Source organism: Perna viridis, chromosome 14 (assembly GCF_037379345.1).
Source record: "Perna viridis isolate PV_CMFRI_1.1 ecotype Kerala chromosome 14, ASM3737934v1, whole genome shotgun sequence".
Taxonomy (NCBI): Eukaryota; Metazoa; Mollusca; class Bivalvia; order Mytilida; family Mytilidae; genus Perna; species Perna viridis.
Genome location: NC_142458.1, coordinates 30,347,770 through 30,363,736, shown reverse-complemented (window position 1 = coordinate 30,363,736; position 15,967 = coordinate 30,347,770). Strand labels below are relative to the sequence as shown.

Genomic DNA, 15,967 nt, shown 5'->3' with positions numbered 1-15,967 from the left:
AACTCATCCTGAAATTTTTAAGACATTCCGTCATTGATTTTCTAAAACCACTGTAAATATTTTGTGTACTAGAAGATGTCAACTAGGGAAGGAGGCTGTCTTTTTCAAATTGGGTGAAATATTTAGGCTAAAAAATCATTCATTATATATTCTTAAACTGATATTTTTTACTGTAAACTCCCATACACGCATGTCATACATTTGTAATTGTACTTTTGTAAATTGTGTCAGCACTACAGCAGACAGCACTGTCACTAGCGCTGCAGTGCAGTTTAATAGTACAAATTTATGTCTTAGCTGGTTCTTTTAACCAATACTATACAACAATACGAATCAAAGTAGCACAACAAACACAGTGATCTGTAGTTTCACCATATGTTTGGGTCAATATACTCATTGCAGATGAGATTGGGTTATCTTTCACTCATTAGAGAAATTCTTGGTCTTTTCTGTTGTGTTATGCTCCACTGGTGAAATAGACTTGAATTTCTCGAACTCATGAAAGATAACCTGATCTTTGATCTTCACTCAATTTGATCTCATGAGAGAACCTATTTATCTCTTTTCCAAACATCCAGACACTTCGACATACACGAGTATGGGAGTTGTAACAAGGTGTCTCTTTGTTGAATTTTCTTAGAACGCTAAAGGTAATACAAACTTTTGTTGCAGCTTCAAAAGTATCTTCTTTATTTAAAAAAAATCTTCTTTTAAACAATCTTTTGAATAGATCCATGTATTCCATGCTATTTTATGTATTATGTCTACAATGTATATTGTACCTGATTTGATCTGAAAGAAAGAATATTGTTTGGCTAGCTCCTTTAATCTCAGTTTCCACTATATCGATGACGTATTATCTTTAAACAATCCTAATTTCGGGGATTTGATACATCGCATCTACCCGAAAGAACTTGAGATAAAGGATTCTTAACAGACACTGTAAGGTCAGCCTCATATCTTGACCTACTCTTAGAAATTGATGGTAAAGGAGAACTATTGACCAAACTTTACAACAAACGTGATGATTTTTCATTCAGAATTGTCAACTTTTCTTTCATCTGTGGCAACATCCCTTCAGCACCTGCGTATGGAGTGTTCATATCACAACTTATATGTTATGCCAGAGCTTGCCGAATACGCAGATTTTTATATTGCGCTACAACTCTAACAAATAGGCTTCTGGAACAGGGTTATGTTGCTGCAAGATTGAAGTCATTACTACAGAAGTTTTATGGTCGTCATCATGAACTCGTGGATTGTTATGGTGTATCCATCTGCACCATGATTTATTCAATGGGTCATAGTTTTCCTATCCTCGTTTGTCTACCCCGGACTTGAATTTTTATGAGCAACTCGGCAGGTGTTTCTAGAAAAGCAGAGGAAGCTTACCCTACCGGGGCACCTGGTCAATGCTCCCAGTTTTTAGTGGAGTCCGAGTTGCTCATTTGCTTTTGTTACTTTGTATGTATTATTTTAATTACTTTATGTTCTTTGTTGTGTACATGTATGTCTGTTTTCCATGCCTGGTCTTTGTTGCTTGATTGCATTCTTTTGATTACTGCTATAACCTTGGTTCCCTTGATTATTCTTTAAGACATTTACAATTGAAAAATGAGGATTTTTCCATCTTCGCATATTGACAAGGTAGTTCCTTATGGCTTCCTTCCATTAAATTCCCTCAATTAACCAATCAAATCCCATTTGAAAATGAGAATTAAGGAATTGAGTGTGGTGATGAAAAAGTTGGTATGAGTAGGAAAAATGTGTGCTTTTTCATAAAATTCATAGGACATTTTTAATTACTCAGAAGTGTAGAATTAAAGTGCTTAACTGAGAGCATGTGCATTTATTGCATTGGTTGTCCCAAAACATGAGAAATCAGAAATTTTACCATCATAAAATAAAAAGAAATGTTTGTAATTTTTTTTATCAGGTACATTTTATTCCTTGTTATGTAATTCTTTTATGTTTTAGTTACTGGTTTTATACAAGGACTTGTCTTGGATACATTTATCACAGAAGAGATGTGGATAAAGCCAGGGAGAAGTATGGAGAAGGAGAGAGTCATTCCTGTATACAAACAAAAACATACAGTGGTAAATTATTTCTTCTCATTGCTGAAGTACATGTATAATGTACATATATGTTACTGGTTACCTGTTTTATAGTAAGGTTCCGACTATGTCATTTTGTATGGTTGTTATAATGTGCCATTATATTGATTGAAACACAAATATCTGAAACATATCAAGTATTTCATAGGATTGTTTCTAATATTTGAACAAGTTGTTTTTGCATGATTCTTAGCATGAGTGCTACTTAATTATATCCCTGAGCTGAAGGATTTGTGAAAAAAAAACTACTTAGGCTCTGAGAGACACTTAATGATTTACAAACCAATAGGTTATTTATGAATAAGTGTAAATATATGGAACTTGGTTAAACAAGCAAAACATCAGTAGAATTTGAAACAATCCATTGAGGTTAATTTCTAAATGTTTTCTCCTATGGCTAGTCAAAATAATGGGTTGAAGTAAGTTAGATAACAACAAAAAAATGAATAATACATGTAGTAACCCCAATTTTTCATGACAATATTGGCAGTATGATTGATTTTCTGATTGCTGTATAAATATTCTCTATAGTGAGAATGGAATTGGTGAATATGTCAAAGAGACAATAACCAGGAAAAATGATGTGAGCCACTTTAGTTATATACACAAGCTAGCTTGATCTATAAAGTAACACTTATTTGTTTTAAAGAGTAATCAAAGGATTTTAAAATTTTGATCGCAAAAATGTCTGCTGTGAGTAGTGAAAGAAAAATAAATCTAAGTTTACAAAATCTTCGTTTAATTTTTCAGATCTGAAAATAACACCTCTGCCAATGTCATTGGATAACTTAGCTTATGTGATTACTGATGGACAGACAACAGTTATAATTGATCCTGGTGACCCAGAACCTGTAATTGTAAGTTAATTCTGATGTAATAACAAACCAACAAACAGCAGTTAAATAATACACCATTGGTTATCATGCTATAAATGAAACATAATGAAACAAGAAAATTATTAAATAAAGTTCCTGTGGTAAATTAGAGTGACAAATATCTACTAATTTAAAGAATTTCAGAGTATTTGTCCCAGTATGATAATGATCCAATAATTTGATACTTTGTTGACAGCTGTTAACATGTTATGTATAGGATTACCCTGATTGCTTTTCCGTTAACAAGATCTAATTACTCATCAAACAAAGATGCACGGACAAATTTACTGTAGCTGTAGTTGTTAGTGGAATTTTGAAGCAAATTGACAGTCATTTTGTAGTTTAATATGAATTTTAACTCAACTTTTAATAGGCATTTCTGAAGCAAGCTGACCTTACACCTGATGCTCTTCTGGTCACACACAAACACTGGTAGGTTTCTTTATGCTCTATACTGACATTTGTTCTGAGAATAATATTTTCATTTGAAGTGTATTTGTGTATTAAAATTTATCAAAATAATATCCAAGTAATTTAGAGTCTCTGTAACCTGGAACTTATCTTAAACCCTGAAATTTCTACCTTTTTATCAGTACAACCTGTAATAATCTGACATAATATTGCCTGGTCCAAAGGGGTAGGGTATACTGTTTTACCCTTGTCTTTGTTTCCATGTGTCCATAACAGTTTTGTATCTGTTACAGTTTTCTCAGAAACTAATCATCACATGGGCTTGAAATTTTAACAAATTCTTCCTGTAGGTATGCCTTATAGTGGAATTCAATTTCTGAAAAATTTAACAACTTTCTGTTTACAGAGGACTTTTTTTAATATTCTTATATTGTCATTGAAAGTGGGGATATCACTAGTGAGCTGTTGCTCACAAATTTCTTGTTTATTTTCCAGTAACTGAGATAAACAGGTTTCACTGTAATTGGAAACAAGGGGAGACCACCAATAAATAAGGTCTCAGTCTTGTATTCTTTGCCCCATAGGTTTCTATAAGGTTTTCATCAATTTTCGTTTAAAAAAAAAAATAGACAAGAAATGTCAATCTTACCTTTTACCATGTTTTTCCATTAAGAAAATGTCCAAAAAAAATTTAGGTCCATTTTAGAAAAAAAAGGCACAAACTTAGGTATACCAGAACAGGTTGAACTAATAATAGACTTCTTCTACTTTCATTTTTATTATGAGTTCATGAAAAAGACCCCTTTCCTGAAGCATTATTTTTCAAGAAAATACTGTTTTTCCTCAAAACAAGTTTTTTGTGTCCTACAGGGTTTCATTAAATTTTTGCAATGCAGTTACCTTTGGCCTCATAGGAGGTACTTTTCATCATTTTCTTTTATAAAAATGAATGAAATTTAAAAATTCTGGAGGTACCTTTCAGTTGCTTAGGAGGGTAAAAGTATACCACCTCTTAATGAAAGGCCTGGTCATAGCTTGATATTTACCCTGTATTTTTGATGAAAAATGTTAATTTGTGAAGAGACAAAAACAGGATAGGCAAAAAGAGAGCACACTATATTTTTTGGCCTCAATGTTTTGACATACATCCAATCAAGAATATGTAATATAAGACTGATACCACAAGCGGGAGACAACCAGTAAACAAGGGGAGACACCAATAAACAACATCCATATGATCTAAAAGGGTATGAAATTAAAAAAATATATATATAAAGAGAACTTTTAATATTGATAACATCTGGGATAAGTTGTCTTTGACTTTTTGTGACATTTGCATAAATCAATTTTTTACAATTTACATCCAATTTTACAAAGGCATAGGCCAGAAAACCCTACCAGAACTACAAAGGATCATTATATACATGTATAATATCTACAGGTGTAAGTCTGCAATTTGTACAGGTATAATTGTTTATTTGAACATGTACTGATGTGCAAATTGATTGGTGGTACTTGTTTGTTAGTTTTAAGTTCACTTTACACATTGGTTTTATTTAACCTGGTTTACATTGTCAGTTGAAGTTAATACTAGAAACTTTAAGAGTCTTTAAGCACAAGCACTTGTCTCAGTAAAAAAAAAAAAACAGTAATCAGCATACTTTATCATTATGGATTATTTTTTTCTCTGAGACAATTGCATGTGTCTTTAAAATACAACATTGCTTTGTTTCGAATAGCTATCAATATATTCTACGTCATGCTAAGATTCAGACATGTTTTTGTCCTGTTTTTTAAATGGTCTGTTTTTATTCAGGATTTCACTGTCACAATGTTTGTTTTATTTGTTTGCATATTCGACATTTCAGATTGCTTACTTTGTTTTTTGTTGGCTCAGTAAAATCATGTTTGACGTGTTTATCTATCAATACTATATCTCTTTTTCAGGGACCATAGTGGTGGAAACTCAGACATGAAGAAAAATTACAGAAAACTTAAAATATATGGAAGTGCCTCTGACAATATTAATAATGTCACCAAGTAAGTTTGGGACTGATTGTAATTGGTCTCCTTAGGCAACATTTTGTATACTAATTTGGTACTATAACTGTATTGAAGTGATTTGGTCTGCAATCTCTCACTGTAATGACTCTAAACTAAATAACCTTTTGAGAAAGGATCAAATCTGAAATTGGACTGGAATCAAAAATTGACATTGAACAATGAGGATTTTTTTTCAAACATTCTTATTGAAATAAGGCCTATCAAATGTTCCATTCAGTCACTGTGTGTAGGAGCTAACAACACTCCTTTCTACTGTCTGTTCAAATGACCTTTAAAGAGACTTTGTGTTTTTCCCTTTGAATAATGAAAGATTAAATCTGATTGGCTTATAAAAAAAGTCAACAGAACAGAAGGTAAATTTTTTTTTAAATCCCCTAGTGACAGTGAATAGTTAAGTTTATCATTTTTGTTTCTTTTAATAAACCTGCAAAGTTTCTTTTTAAATATTCCCAAACTATCAACATTATATAGTTATTGCATTTTTATTAGTATATATTGCCCCGAGCAGGTATTATATTGCACATGCATGTGGGTCATGTTGTCATTAGCAGATAATGTTTTTCTCATGGTTGTGAGTCATGTTGTCTCAAACAGATAATATATCACACACATGGCTATACTTTTTGGGTTTTTGATCCTTCAGGATCAAAATACCTTTTGTCACCGGTCCATCACTGGAACTTCCCTACTATTTCTGAATACTACACAAAATATTGTCCCAATGTAATTCCTTATATATCATTCAATACCTCTTTTATAACAAGTAAATATGTTCCTTGCAATTTATCTGCTCAATAATATAATAATATTATTTTATTTATGCAAATAAAATTAAGATCTAGTCTTCATATCAACTCAAGATTTGAGGGACTCCTTTTTGGCCTTGAAAGATATTTAGTAATAAATTTACATCTATGGAATTTATTTCTTGCAGTTACATGTATGTGTCTGGAAGGACAAACAGTGTTTAATATTTTCATTTAAACACACTTATAGGTCAAATTATCCATCCTATCAATAATATTTTACCATCCATAAACAGGAAGTGAAGAGCAGTGATTTCAACCAAGTAAAATTGACTGGAAAATTCAAATTGATATAAGTGTCTAGATTTTGAAAATCTTGATATTGGTTTTATTTAAGTATAATTGTGATGTAGGAAAATACTCTGTTAATATAGCTTTTGAATGTAAATGCACATTAACTTGTTGATAGATTTAAAATTGGGGGAACAGGTAAATGGAACAAAAATTTGTAAATATGTGTGAAATCAGATCAGTAGTACTTGTTTTTGTATGGATTGACTTGCAGTTTATACATATTAAAAAAGGACAGTTCTAAATAGTATTTTAAAGTAATGTATGATTCTATTTAACATCATGTAATCTTTAAAATTTTGTTCATGCTACAATTTTCACAAGAATCAAAAACTGCCCAGTGATATCAGCACTTTGATTATGTCTTTTTTCTCCATAAAGTAGTATTGTTTCTCTATTAATACATAATTTTATTATTTTTGCAGTCCAGTATCTAACGGAGAAAAGTTAGAATTGGGAAACTTGCATTTTACCTGCCATTTATCCCCTGGACATACTGTTGGACATATGTATTTTGTACTTGATGGTTCCCCTTTTAGAGCCCCTGACTCAGTATTCTCTGGAGACCATCTATTTTTAGGAGGTTGTGGTAAGCTTCACAGTCTATTAGTATGGTTTTTTTTTTATTTTTGGTATTCTCTTTATTTCTGGTGCCAACAATATACATGTATTACTAAAGACTCATATGCTGTCTCTCCAAGTGAGCTTGTTGATCTTGAAATCTGGAAAACACTGAAAAATCTGTATAATTTCAAGTCAAGAAAATTGAGACATTATTATCAAAAAGATGTTATACTAAAACAGTAAACATGAAAGAGCATTTTCAACTCCACCAAAACTAGGAGTGCAGACCTGACTATATGAGAGTGATTTATTATTCTATTAGTAGTCTTATGTGATGTCATCGAACATACTTGTATGCCATTATCTATAAAACTATATATTAGGGCCTGAATTGTTAATAGTTTTATATTATCATTTCTATATAGGAAGAATGTTTGAGAAACCAGCCAATACAATGTTGAGGTCTTTAGATGAAATTTCCAGTTTATCTCCAGAAACCCTTGTTTGGCCAGGTAAAACAGACTTTAAGAGATATAAAGATCTGGAATCATTGTAAACTATTTTGCAAGTTTCTATGAGGTACATAGTCATTCCTTTATGGTACCACAAGCCCCACTATCCAAGTCCAGCAATTGCTAACCATTACACCACATATTTTGCAAGTTAAATATTGTATATTTTCCTAAGAGTTCAGAAGTGAAAAAAAAATGGCAAAGATAAATGTTATAATTAAGTTAATTATGGAGTTCATATTTCAAAGAGTGTAAGTTGCAAAATAAAAAACTGAGAAATTGAAATGTCACTCTAAAATACAAAATAAAGTTTTCAAAAAAATAAGTTGTTTCATAGAATGTTGTTAAATACCCCCATTGGTGGTCAGTGCAGTACTGACTTCCCTCAAATGTCGATACCCCCATTGGTGGTCAGTGCAGTACTGACTTCCCTCAAATACCCCCTTTAGTGGTCAGTGCAGTACTGGCTTCCCTCAAATACCCCCTTTAGTGGTCAGTGCAGTACTGGCTTCCCTCAAATACATACCCCCATTGGTGGTCAGTGCAGTACTGACTTCCCTCAAATACCCCCTTTAGTGGTCAGTGCAGTACTGACTTCCCTCAAATACCCCCTTTAGTGGTCAGTGCAGTACTGGCTTCCCTCAAATACATACCCCCATTGGTGGTCAGTGCAGTACTGACTTCCCTCAAATACCCCCTTTAGTGGTCAGTGCAGTACTGGCTTCCCTCAAATACATACCCCCATTGGTGGTCAGTGCAGTACTGACTTCCCTCAAATACCCCCTTTAGTGGTCAGTGCAGTACTGGCTTCCCTCAAATACATACACCCATTGGTGGTCAGTGCAGTACTGACTTCCCTCAAATACCCTCATTGGTGGTCAGTGCAGTACTGACTTCCCTCAAATACCCCCATTGGTGGTCAGTGCAGTACTGGCTTCCCTCAAATGTCGATACCCCCATTGGTGGTCAGTGTAGTACTGGCTTCCCTCAAATACATACCCCCATTGGTGGTCAGTGCAGTACTGGCTTCCCTCAGATACCCCCATTGGTGGTCAGTGCAGTACTGGCTTCCCTCAAATACCCCCATTGGTGGTCAGTGCAGTACTGACTTCCCTCAAATACATACCCCCATTGGTGGTCAGTGCAGTACTGGCTTCCCTCAGATACCCCCTTTAGTGGTCAGTGCAGTACTGACTTCCCTCAAATACCCCCTTTAGTGGTCAGTGCAGTACTGGCTTCCCTCAAATACCCCCATTGGTGGTCAGTGCGGTACTGGCTTCCCTCAAATACCCCCATTGGTGGTCAGTGCAGTACTGACTTCCCTCAAATACATACCCCCATTGGTGGTCAGTGCAGTACTGGCTTCCCTCAGATACCCCCATTGGTGGTCAGTGCAGTACTGGCTTCCCTCAGATACCCCCATTGGTGGTCAGTGCAGTACTGGCTTCCCTCAGATACCCCCATTGGTGGTCAGTGCAGTACTGGTTTCCCTTAGATACCCCCATTGGTGGTCAGTGCAGTACTGGCTTCCCTCAGATATCCCCATTGGTGGTCAGTGCAGTACTGGCTTCCCTCAAATACCCCCATTGGTGGTCAGTGCAGTACTGGCTTCCCTCAAATGTCGATACCCCCATTGGTGGTCAGTGCAGTACTGACTTCCCTCAAATACCCCCATTGTTGGTCAGTGCAGTACTGGCTTCCCTCAAATATCCCCATTGGTGGTCAGTGCAGTACTGGCTTCCCTCAAATGTCGATACCCCCATTGGTGGTCAGTGCAGTACTGACTTCCCTCAAATACTCCCATTGGTGGTCAGTGCAGTACTGGCTTCCCTCAAATACCCCCATTGGTGGTCAGTGCAGTACTGACTTCCCTCAAATGTAAATACCCCCATTGGTGGTCAGTTCAGTACTGACTTCCCTCAAATACCCCCATTGGTGGTCAGTGCACTACTGATTTCCCTCAAATACCCCCATTGGTGGTCAGTGCAGTACTGACTTCCCTCAAATGTAAATACCCCCATTGGTGGTCAGTGCAGTACTGGCTTCCCTCAAATGTCGAAGTTTCTTGTTCTGAAAAGCATGAAATGTCAGTATATCTGCCAATGGACCTTTAGGTTTTACCATTTAATTCAAATATATAAGGGTTTGTAAGTCTCATTCAGGATTTTCTTTTGATTAAGAAATTCTACTGTTGAGAGCATTATATGGACAGAATGTCAGTGACATCCTATATATGTATAAAGTCCCGCAGAGGGAACGACCAAGCAAATTTGACAGTTCTAACATCGTTGGGAATTTTTCAGACCCTTCTATAAGTTTACGTTATCTTCCCTGTATCAATTTGATCCGATGGAGCAGTGTAGCGAATAGAGTCATCACATTCTGAGACGTTGTATAATATTGATTTGTTGTGACATGCATCATAAATTTGATCCTCTATCCTACATAATACCACCTAGATGAACTGTCCCATACTACCATACATCGTGTACTAAGTTACAGCCCTAGATTAATCCTACGAGGAGGAATGACCTGGTCAACGAAATCTATATGTTATATAGCCTAGCTGGCCGAGTGGTCAAGGGCGCTGGACTTAGTGCAAATGGTGTTGCCATAGATGTCACAGCGGTACGAGTTCGAGTCCCATGGAAGGAATGATTTTCTGACAGAATAGTCCTTTTTCATATTCCTGACTTCGTTTTTTAAGAATTTAAGCAAAGGGGAGTAAATTTCTACAAATTTGTCATCCGTCAGACTGGTTTACTTTCAAATTAGAGCAATGGACAGCAGTAGACTTCAAAGTCAAATATTCAATTTTTTTAGAGCCCTGGTTAGTACTTGGATACTTTTAAATAACATATTTCAAACATTCAGGTACTTACCAAAGTGAAAATAGTTTTCAAGAAAAATGCTTGCTACTCTTCCTTTCCCCTATTAGACCGCCAACCATGTTGTCAGGTGTTTGTGGGTTACGTTCCTTCGAAAAACTTGCTAAAATGGCTTGCATTCCGTAAATATGTAAAACAACTATTGATGAAATTTGTCAACACGGATGTAGACAACTGCACAAGTGTGGAGGCATTATTTTGTTTTTTAATATGTTGATGGACAAGATTTTATATATGTTTATTTATTTAATAAATATTTTGGAAATTATTCGCTGTGTAGAAATGTATTAAGCTCTCCCAGAATACAGTTACGCACATCCTTCTCACAGAATGAGACTTAGTCTATAGCAAGATGGCAGTACACCGTAAATGAAGAATGAGCTCCGCATGTACATCATAGGAATAGCCTAAAATCATATTAATCTGAAGACAGATTTGTGTTTAGGTACAACAATATAGGCTACTGCTAGGTACAACAATATAGGCTACTTCTGGTTACAACAATATAGGCTACTTCTATGTACAACAATATAGGCTACTTCTAGGTACAACAATATAGGCTACTTCTAGGTACAACAATATAGGCTACTTCTGGGTACAACGATATAGGCTACTTTTAGGTACAACGATATAGGCTACTGCTAGGTACAACACTATAGGCTACTTCTGGGGTACAACAATATAGGCTACTTCTGGGTACAACAATATAGGCTACTTCTAGGTACAACAATATAGGCTACTTCTGGTTACAACAATATAGGCTACTTCTAGGTACAACAATATAGGCAACTTCTGGGGTACAACAATATAGGCTACTTCTGGGTACAACAATATAGGCTACTTCTGGGTACAACAATATAGGCTACTTCTGGTTACAACAATATAGGCTACTTCTAGGTACAACAATATAGGCTACTTCTGGGGTACAACAATATAGGCTACTTCTGGGTACAACAATATAGGCTACTTCTAGGTACAACAATATAGGCCACTTCTGGGTACTACAATATAGGCTACTTCTGGGTACAACAATATAGGCTACTTCTGGGTACAACAATATAGGCTACTTCTGGGTACTACAATATAAGCTACTTCTGGGTACAACAATATAGGCCACTTCTGGGTACTACAATATAGGCTACTTCTGGGTACAACAATATAGGCTACTTCTGGTTACAACAATATAGGCTACTTCTAGGTACAACAATATAGGCTACTTCTATGTACAACAATATAGGCCACTTCTGGGTACTACAATATAGTGCATTGTTAGTTTTGTGTTTTACCAAACTAATACAATTATAGTGGAGTAAAATAATGATTCAAAAACATTAATGTTAAATGTATGATTTTTTTCTCTCAGTAAATACATGTATAGCATATATATTCTGATAATGGTTATAATCTGTAAATAAACATGGTCTCCTTATGGAGGTAGACCTAGGGTAAAGGACACAACTCTTAGAAATCACCTTTTTGAATTTGATTGCCTTTTTGTAGGTCATGAATATGCAGAGGATAACTTAGAATTTGCTTGTCATGTGGAGCCTGATAATGAAGATGCTAAGGTATGCAGTGCATTCACAAGGACTAGAAAGATTTTGAATAAGATGGATGCAACAAAAAAATGTTTCATTACAAACACCATATAGATGCATCAAATATGTTTTAATCTGAAAATCAGAATCAGTGTTTGAATGATAATATTTACACAATAAAGGATGTTGAAAAGTCATTATAGTTTGGAGACGACCCTTTGACATTTTATATTGTTATGTTCCTTATGTCTTATATTGCTGCTTTTGTCTTTCATCTCTTCTTGTCTTTAGCAATTATCTTAGTCTCATACCAAATGATGGCAGTTTTCTAATGTTCTGTTTTATGCAACTGAAATAACTCAGATTTCCAACATTATTCACTATTGGCTCTTAGTCAGTTGTGCATCATTGTTCCATAAATCAGTCCTTTATTTGAAATTTCATGAGCCGATCTCTGTCCTGGTTTTATAAAGATACTTGATGAAATTGACCAACCCAATGGTTTTGTGATATCCAGCTAGCCTCAATATCAGGAGGTCGTGGGTTTGATCCCCAGCTACTTAAAAGTTGGTAGTTGCTGTTTCTCTGCCAATCATATGGCAAATACAGAAGAAGTGATCACTGTTAGGAGTCAGAATATTGTGTCTGCCTGAGATGGCATACCTACCCGGTGTATGTTACTTCTGTATACTAGTACATAAAAACTCCAGCTCAGCATTTGGAATTGCACAGCATGGTCTGTTCCATTTATCATGTCATCATCCTAAAATGCATAAAATATCTGCCATGTTCAACTACAATCATTCAATCAATCTGAGGAATCCATTCGCTTTAACAAAATATGTCAAAATCTGAGGAATCCATTCAATTTAACAAAATATGGCAAATTCTGAGGAATCCAATAACAAATTATGTCAAATTCACTTAATCAGTAAAAATATTTGTAGTTTTGTTCAGTACATTTTGTTTTTCAGAAGATCCTAGGTCATTTTTTTCAGAAGATCCTAGGTCATTTTTTATTCCTTATTTGTTATGTAATGTCTTTTTTTACCAACAGGCAAAATACACTTGGGTGAAAGAACAAAGGCAGAAAAAGCTATGTACAGTGAGTTAATTATGATTGATTTATAAACTTAATAATTAGACAACTCAGTCAGGGTCAGACAAACCATGAGTAAAAATTCCTACTAGATATGTTTTCAAGCAAATTTTTCTCTAGAATAAGAATTAGTCAAACCTTTCTCAATTGACTATCTAAGGGAGACAAAACTATCTTAAGTGACCATCCAATTGAGAGCAAAGTCTTGCCCACATAGAAAGATGGTCTTTATATTCTGATTAATTTTAGATTAAACACTGCATAGGGGAATTATAATAATAACATTTAACGACAAGTTGTTGCAGAGTACAGGTGGTCATGGACAGGTTTTACTATATATTTAAGCTATTATTTATAAAATCATTGTACATGTATTACTTTACAGTGTCCATCTACAATACAAGAGGAGCTGAGTTACAATCCATTCCTCAGAACAAAACAAAAAGCAATAATGATTGCCGCTGGTGCCTTAAATGTGGATGATAAATTTCCTCCAGACTTTGATGCAAGAGCTCAGGCATTATTTGAACTCAGACAACTGAAGGATAATTTTAAATATAAGTTATAGTAGACCAGTGTATTTTTATAATTGTTTAATGAATTATTGCCTTGCAAATATGGTGAAGCCTGTTAAAACAAAATCTAGGGAATTTTTGTTTCTCGGTGTGACATCACACAGTAATTTGATTAGATTATTGATGGAATTTTTCTGGAAGCCATTCAAAAATAAAAGTATATTACCAAGCTAGGTAAATCCTTATTTTTTCATGTGTAAATATATAAATGGATATTGTAAATGGTCATGCTTAACTCATTGATATATCATTAAGGAGAAGATTTCAAAATACGAAGATTATAGCCGCTACAGAGTTTAAATTTGGGTTTCTATGTAAGTTAAATGAAGGCATGAAATGTCACCTGGTTACTCCTTATGGGTTTTATAATTGTCTGATTGTTGATGAATGGGATATGATTGGTTTAAGGCAGGTTTTTGCCACATTGATTACTATTTAAAGTATTTTTCAATTTCTTTATGGACTGTTCACAATGCATTAGTGCAACAATTTATCAGAATGAATTTAAATTCTTCAAATTGGAAAATATAAGTTATTGGATATCAAAAAGTGCTTTTGACAAATCAAATTATTATAGGATTAAACAGCAATTTTCGGTCGTTCATGCATGTATGAAAGGATCTCTGAGCTCCCAAACTCAATGAGTGGCCGAAGGGAATTAATTTTTTTTTTTGAAATGTGTTGAATCGGTAAATGTATTCATAAAATCAGGGACAATTTAATTTTGGGCGAATCACTGGTGGTTAGATTTTAAGCATTTAAAGTTTCTTTCCCAGAGCTGAAAATTATTTTCTGTAAACAGACTCAACCGTTAAACTCAATGTGGATGTAATTAACCATTCTTACGGCTATATTATGCCGTTTAGTTTGTTGCCACACTCTATTGAACAACATGGCTGCCATATTGGTTTCAAGTTGACTGGCGTTCATGCATGTATGAATGATCTGGGGAAGTGTATGCAAGTATGAACTTTCTGGCAAAGGCTTTCTTGACCAATCATAAGAATGTAATGATTAAAATAATAAGCTTTTATCTTAATTTATTATAGAGACTCAAATGAGTTTGGCTTTGACGGGGTTCATGTTTATTTGTAGGTTTCAGTTTTTATGGTTCAATTGTACACTGTATTTTTAATGACTTGAAACCATATGATGTTATTTTGATATTTTTACCATGAAAGATTGCTGTTATTTTCTATGATAATGTGGGTTTATGTTAAATGGTTGTATAATTTATAAATGATTTTTGTATTATTACATTTGTTTATGTTGTGTATTTAGCTGTCCATTGTAAATCAGAATGAGTTTTTTTATAACTAAACACTGTTAGAGAGGTATTATTTGTTGGTTTGAATCTCTCACTGTTTTAATGAAGTTTTGTATGTTCGAATCCATTCATTAAACAAGAAAAAAACTTTTTACTTGACACATCTAATCAATCAACAAAAACCATGAACTTTTGTAAAGGAAGACAAAAATATATTGACTCAAAACTTGTGTTGTAAACTAAGTTTCAGTGTATAATGTAATTGTTGCCAATCAAGGTACAGAACAACCTAAGAATCAGGTGTCAATTTTACAAAAAAGTCATGTTAAATTAATCATAAGTTATGACGTAACAATGCTATTTTCTGTTATGACATCATTACTTACTATTAATTTTACACTTAAGAATTTTTTCTGAAGTCAATGCCAGGTGTATAATGAAAAAGTCTTAAAGTTCTTGTCAAATAACCTAATTGATTATCTAAATATCATTAAGAGTTGTATGAGAGTATGCTTGTATTTTATTTATATTTCATTTTGAATGATTCAATTGAATATTTATGATGCCTAACATTTTGTGTCTAAAGTCTGAAGCAAGTTTGAAATGTCACAATTTATTTTTTTCACATGTCACAGAAATTTTTTTTTTTTTTATCATCAACACATTAAAATATTTACTGTAAAACTTTTTATGCATCCTTGAAAAAAGTTAAGTTTGTATACAAATGTACTTGTTTTGAAACACATTCATTAAACGAAACTTTTTCTACTTAAATAAGAATATGTCCCAGATATAGAAATATTTGCTACTACTTAATTTAAGGATACACAAACCTCAATAGAAAATCAAAACCCATTATCATTCCTGTCTTCTTTATATCTACCTGCAATTCTAATTCTTATAGACTGAAAGAAAAACCAACTAAATATTGAAAGTGGGACAGTTATTTTCAGACCTCTG

General features: G+C 34.1%; 1 protein-coding gene across 2 annotated transcripts; it reads left to right on the top strand.

Annotated features, from left to right (window-relative positions):
* The first annotated feature begins 5 nt into the window (after nucleotides 1-5).
* On the top strand, nucleotides 6-15,658 carry LOC148598956 (putative thioesterase PNKD). 2 transcript variants are annotated; one of them, XM_088562511.1, is made up of 10 exons: nucleotides 6-113; nucleotides 1,978-2,099; nucleotides 2,868-2,974; nucleotides 3,366-3,424; nucleotides 5,351-5,443; nucleotides 6,990-7,153; nucleotides 7,554-7,640; nucleotides 12,029-12,096; nucleotides 13,124-13,171; nucleotides 13,551-15,658. In XM_088562511.1, exons 1-10 carry the CDS (start codon nucleotides 76-78, stop codon nucleotides 13,731-13,733), a joined length of 969 nt encoding a protein of 322 aa, XP_088418637.1. In that variant the 5' UTR covers nucleotides 6-75; the 3' UTR covers nucleotides 13,734-15,658. The 2 variants fall into 2 exon arrangements, with proteins under 2 accessions (XP_088418637.1, XP_088418638.1); XM_088562512.1 differs by lacking the exon at nucleotides 6-113 and adding an exon at nucleotides 575-650.
* Nucleotides 15,659-15,967: the final 309 nt, after the last annotated feature.

Coding starts and splice junctions, on each gene's coding strand:
- LOC148598956 (XM_088562511.1), top strand. CDS start 76: ATGTCAACTAGGGAAGGAGGCTGTCTTTTTCAAATTGG. Junction 2,100..2,867: donor ACAAACAAAAACATACAGTG/GTAAATTATTTC, acceptor TTAATTTTTCAG/ATCTGAAAATAACACCTCTG. Junction 7,154..7,553: donor TCTATTTTTAGGAGGTTGTG/GTAAGCTTCACA, acceptor ATTTCTATATAG/GAAGAATGTTTGAGAAACCA.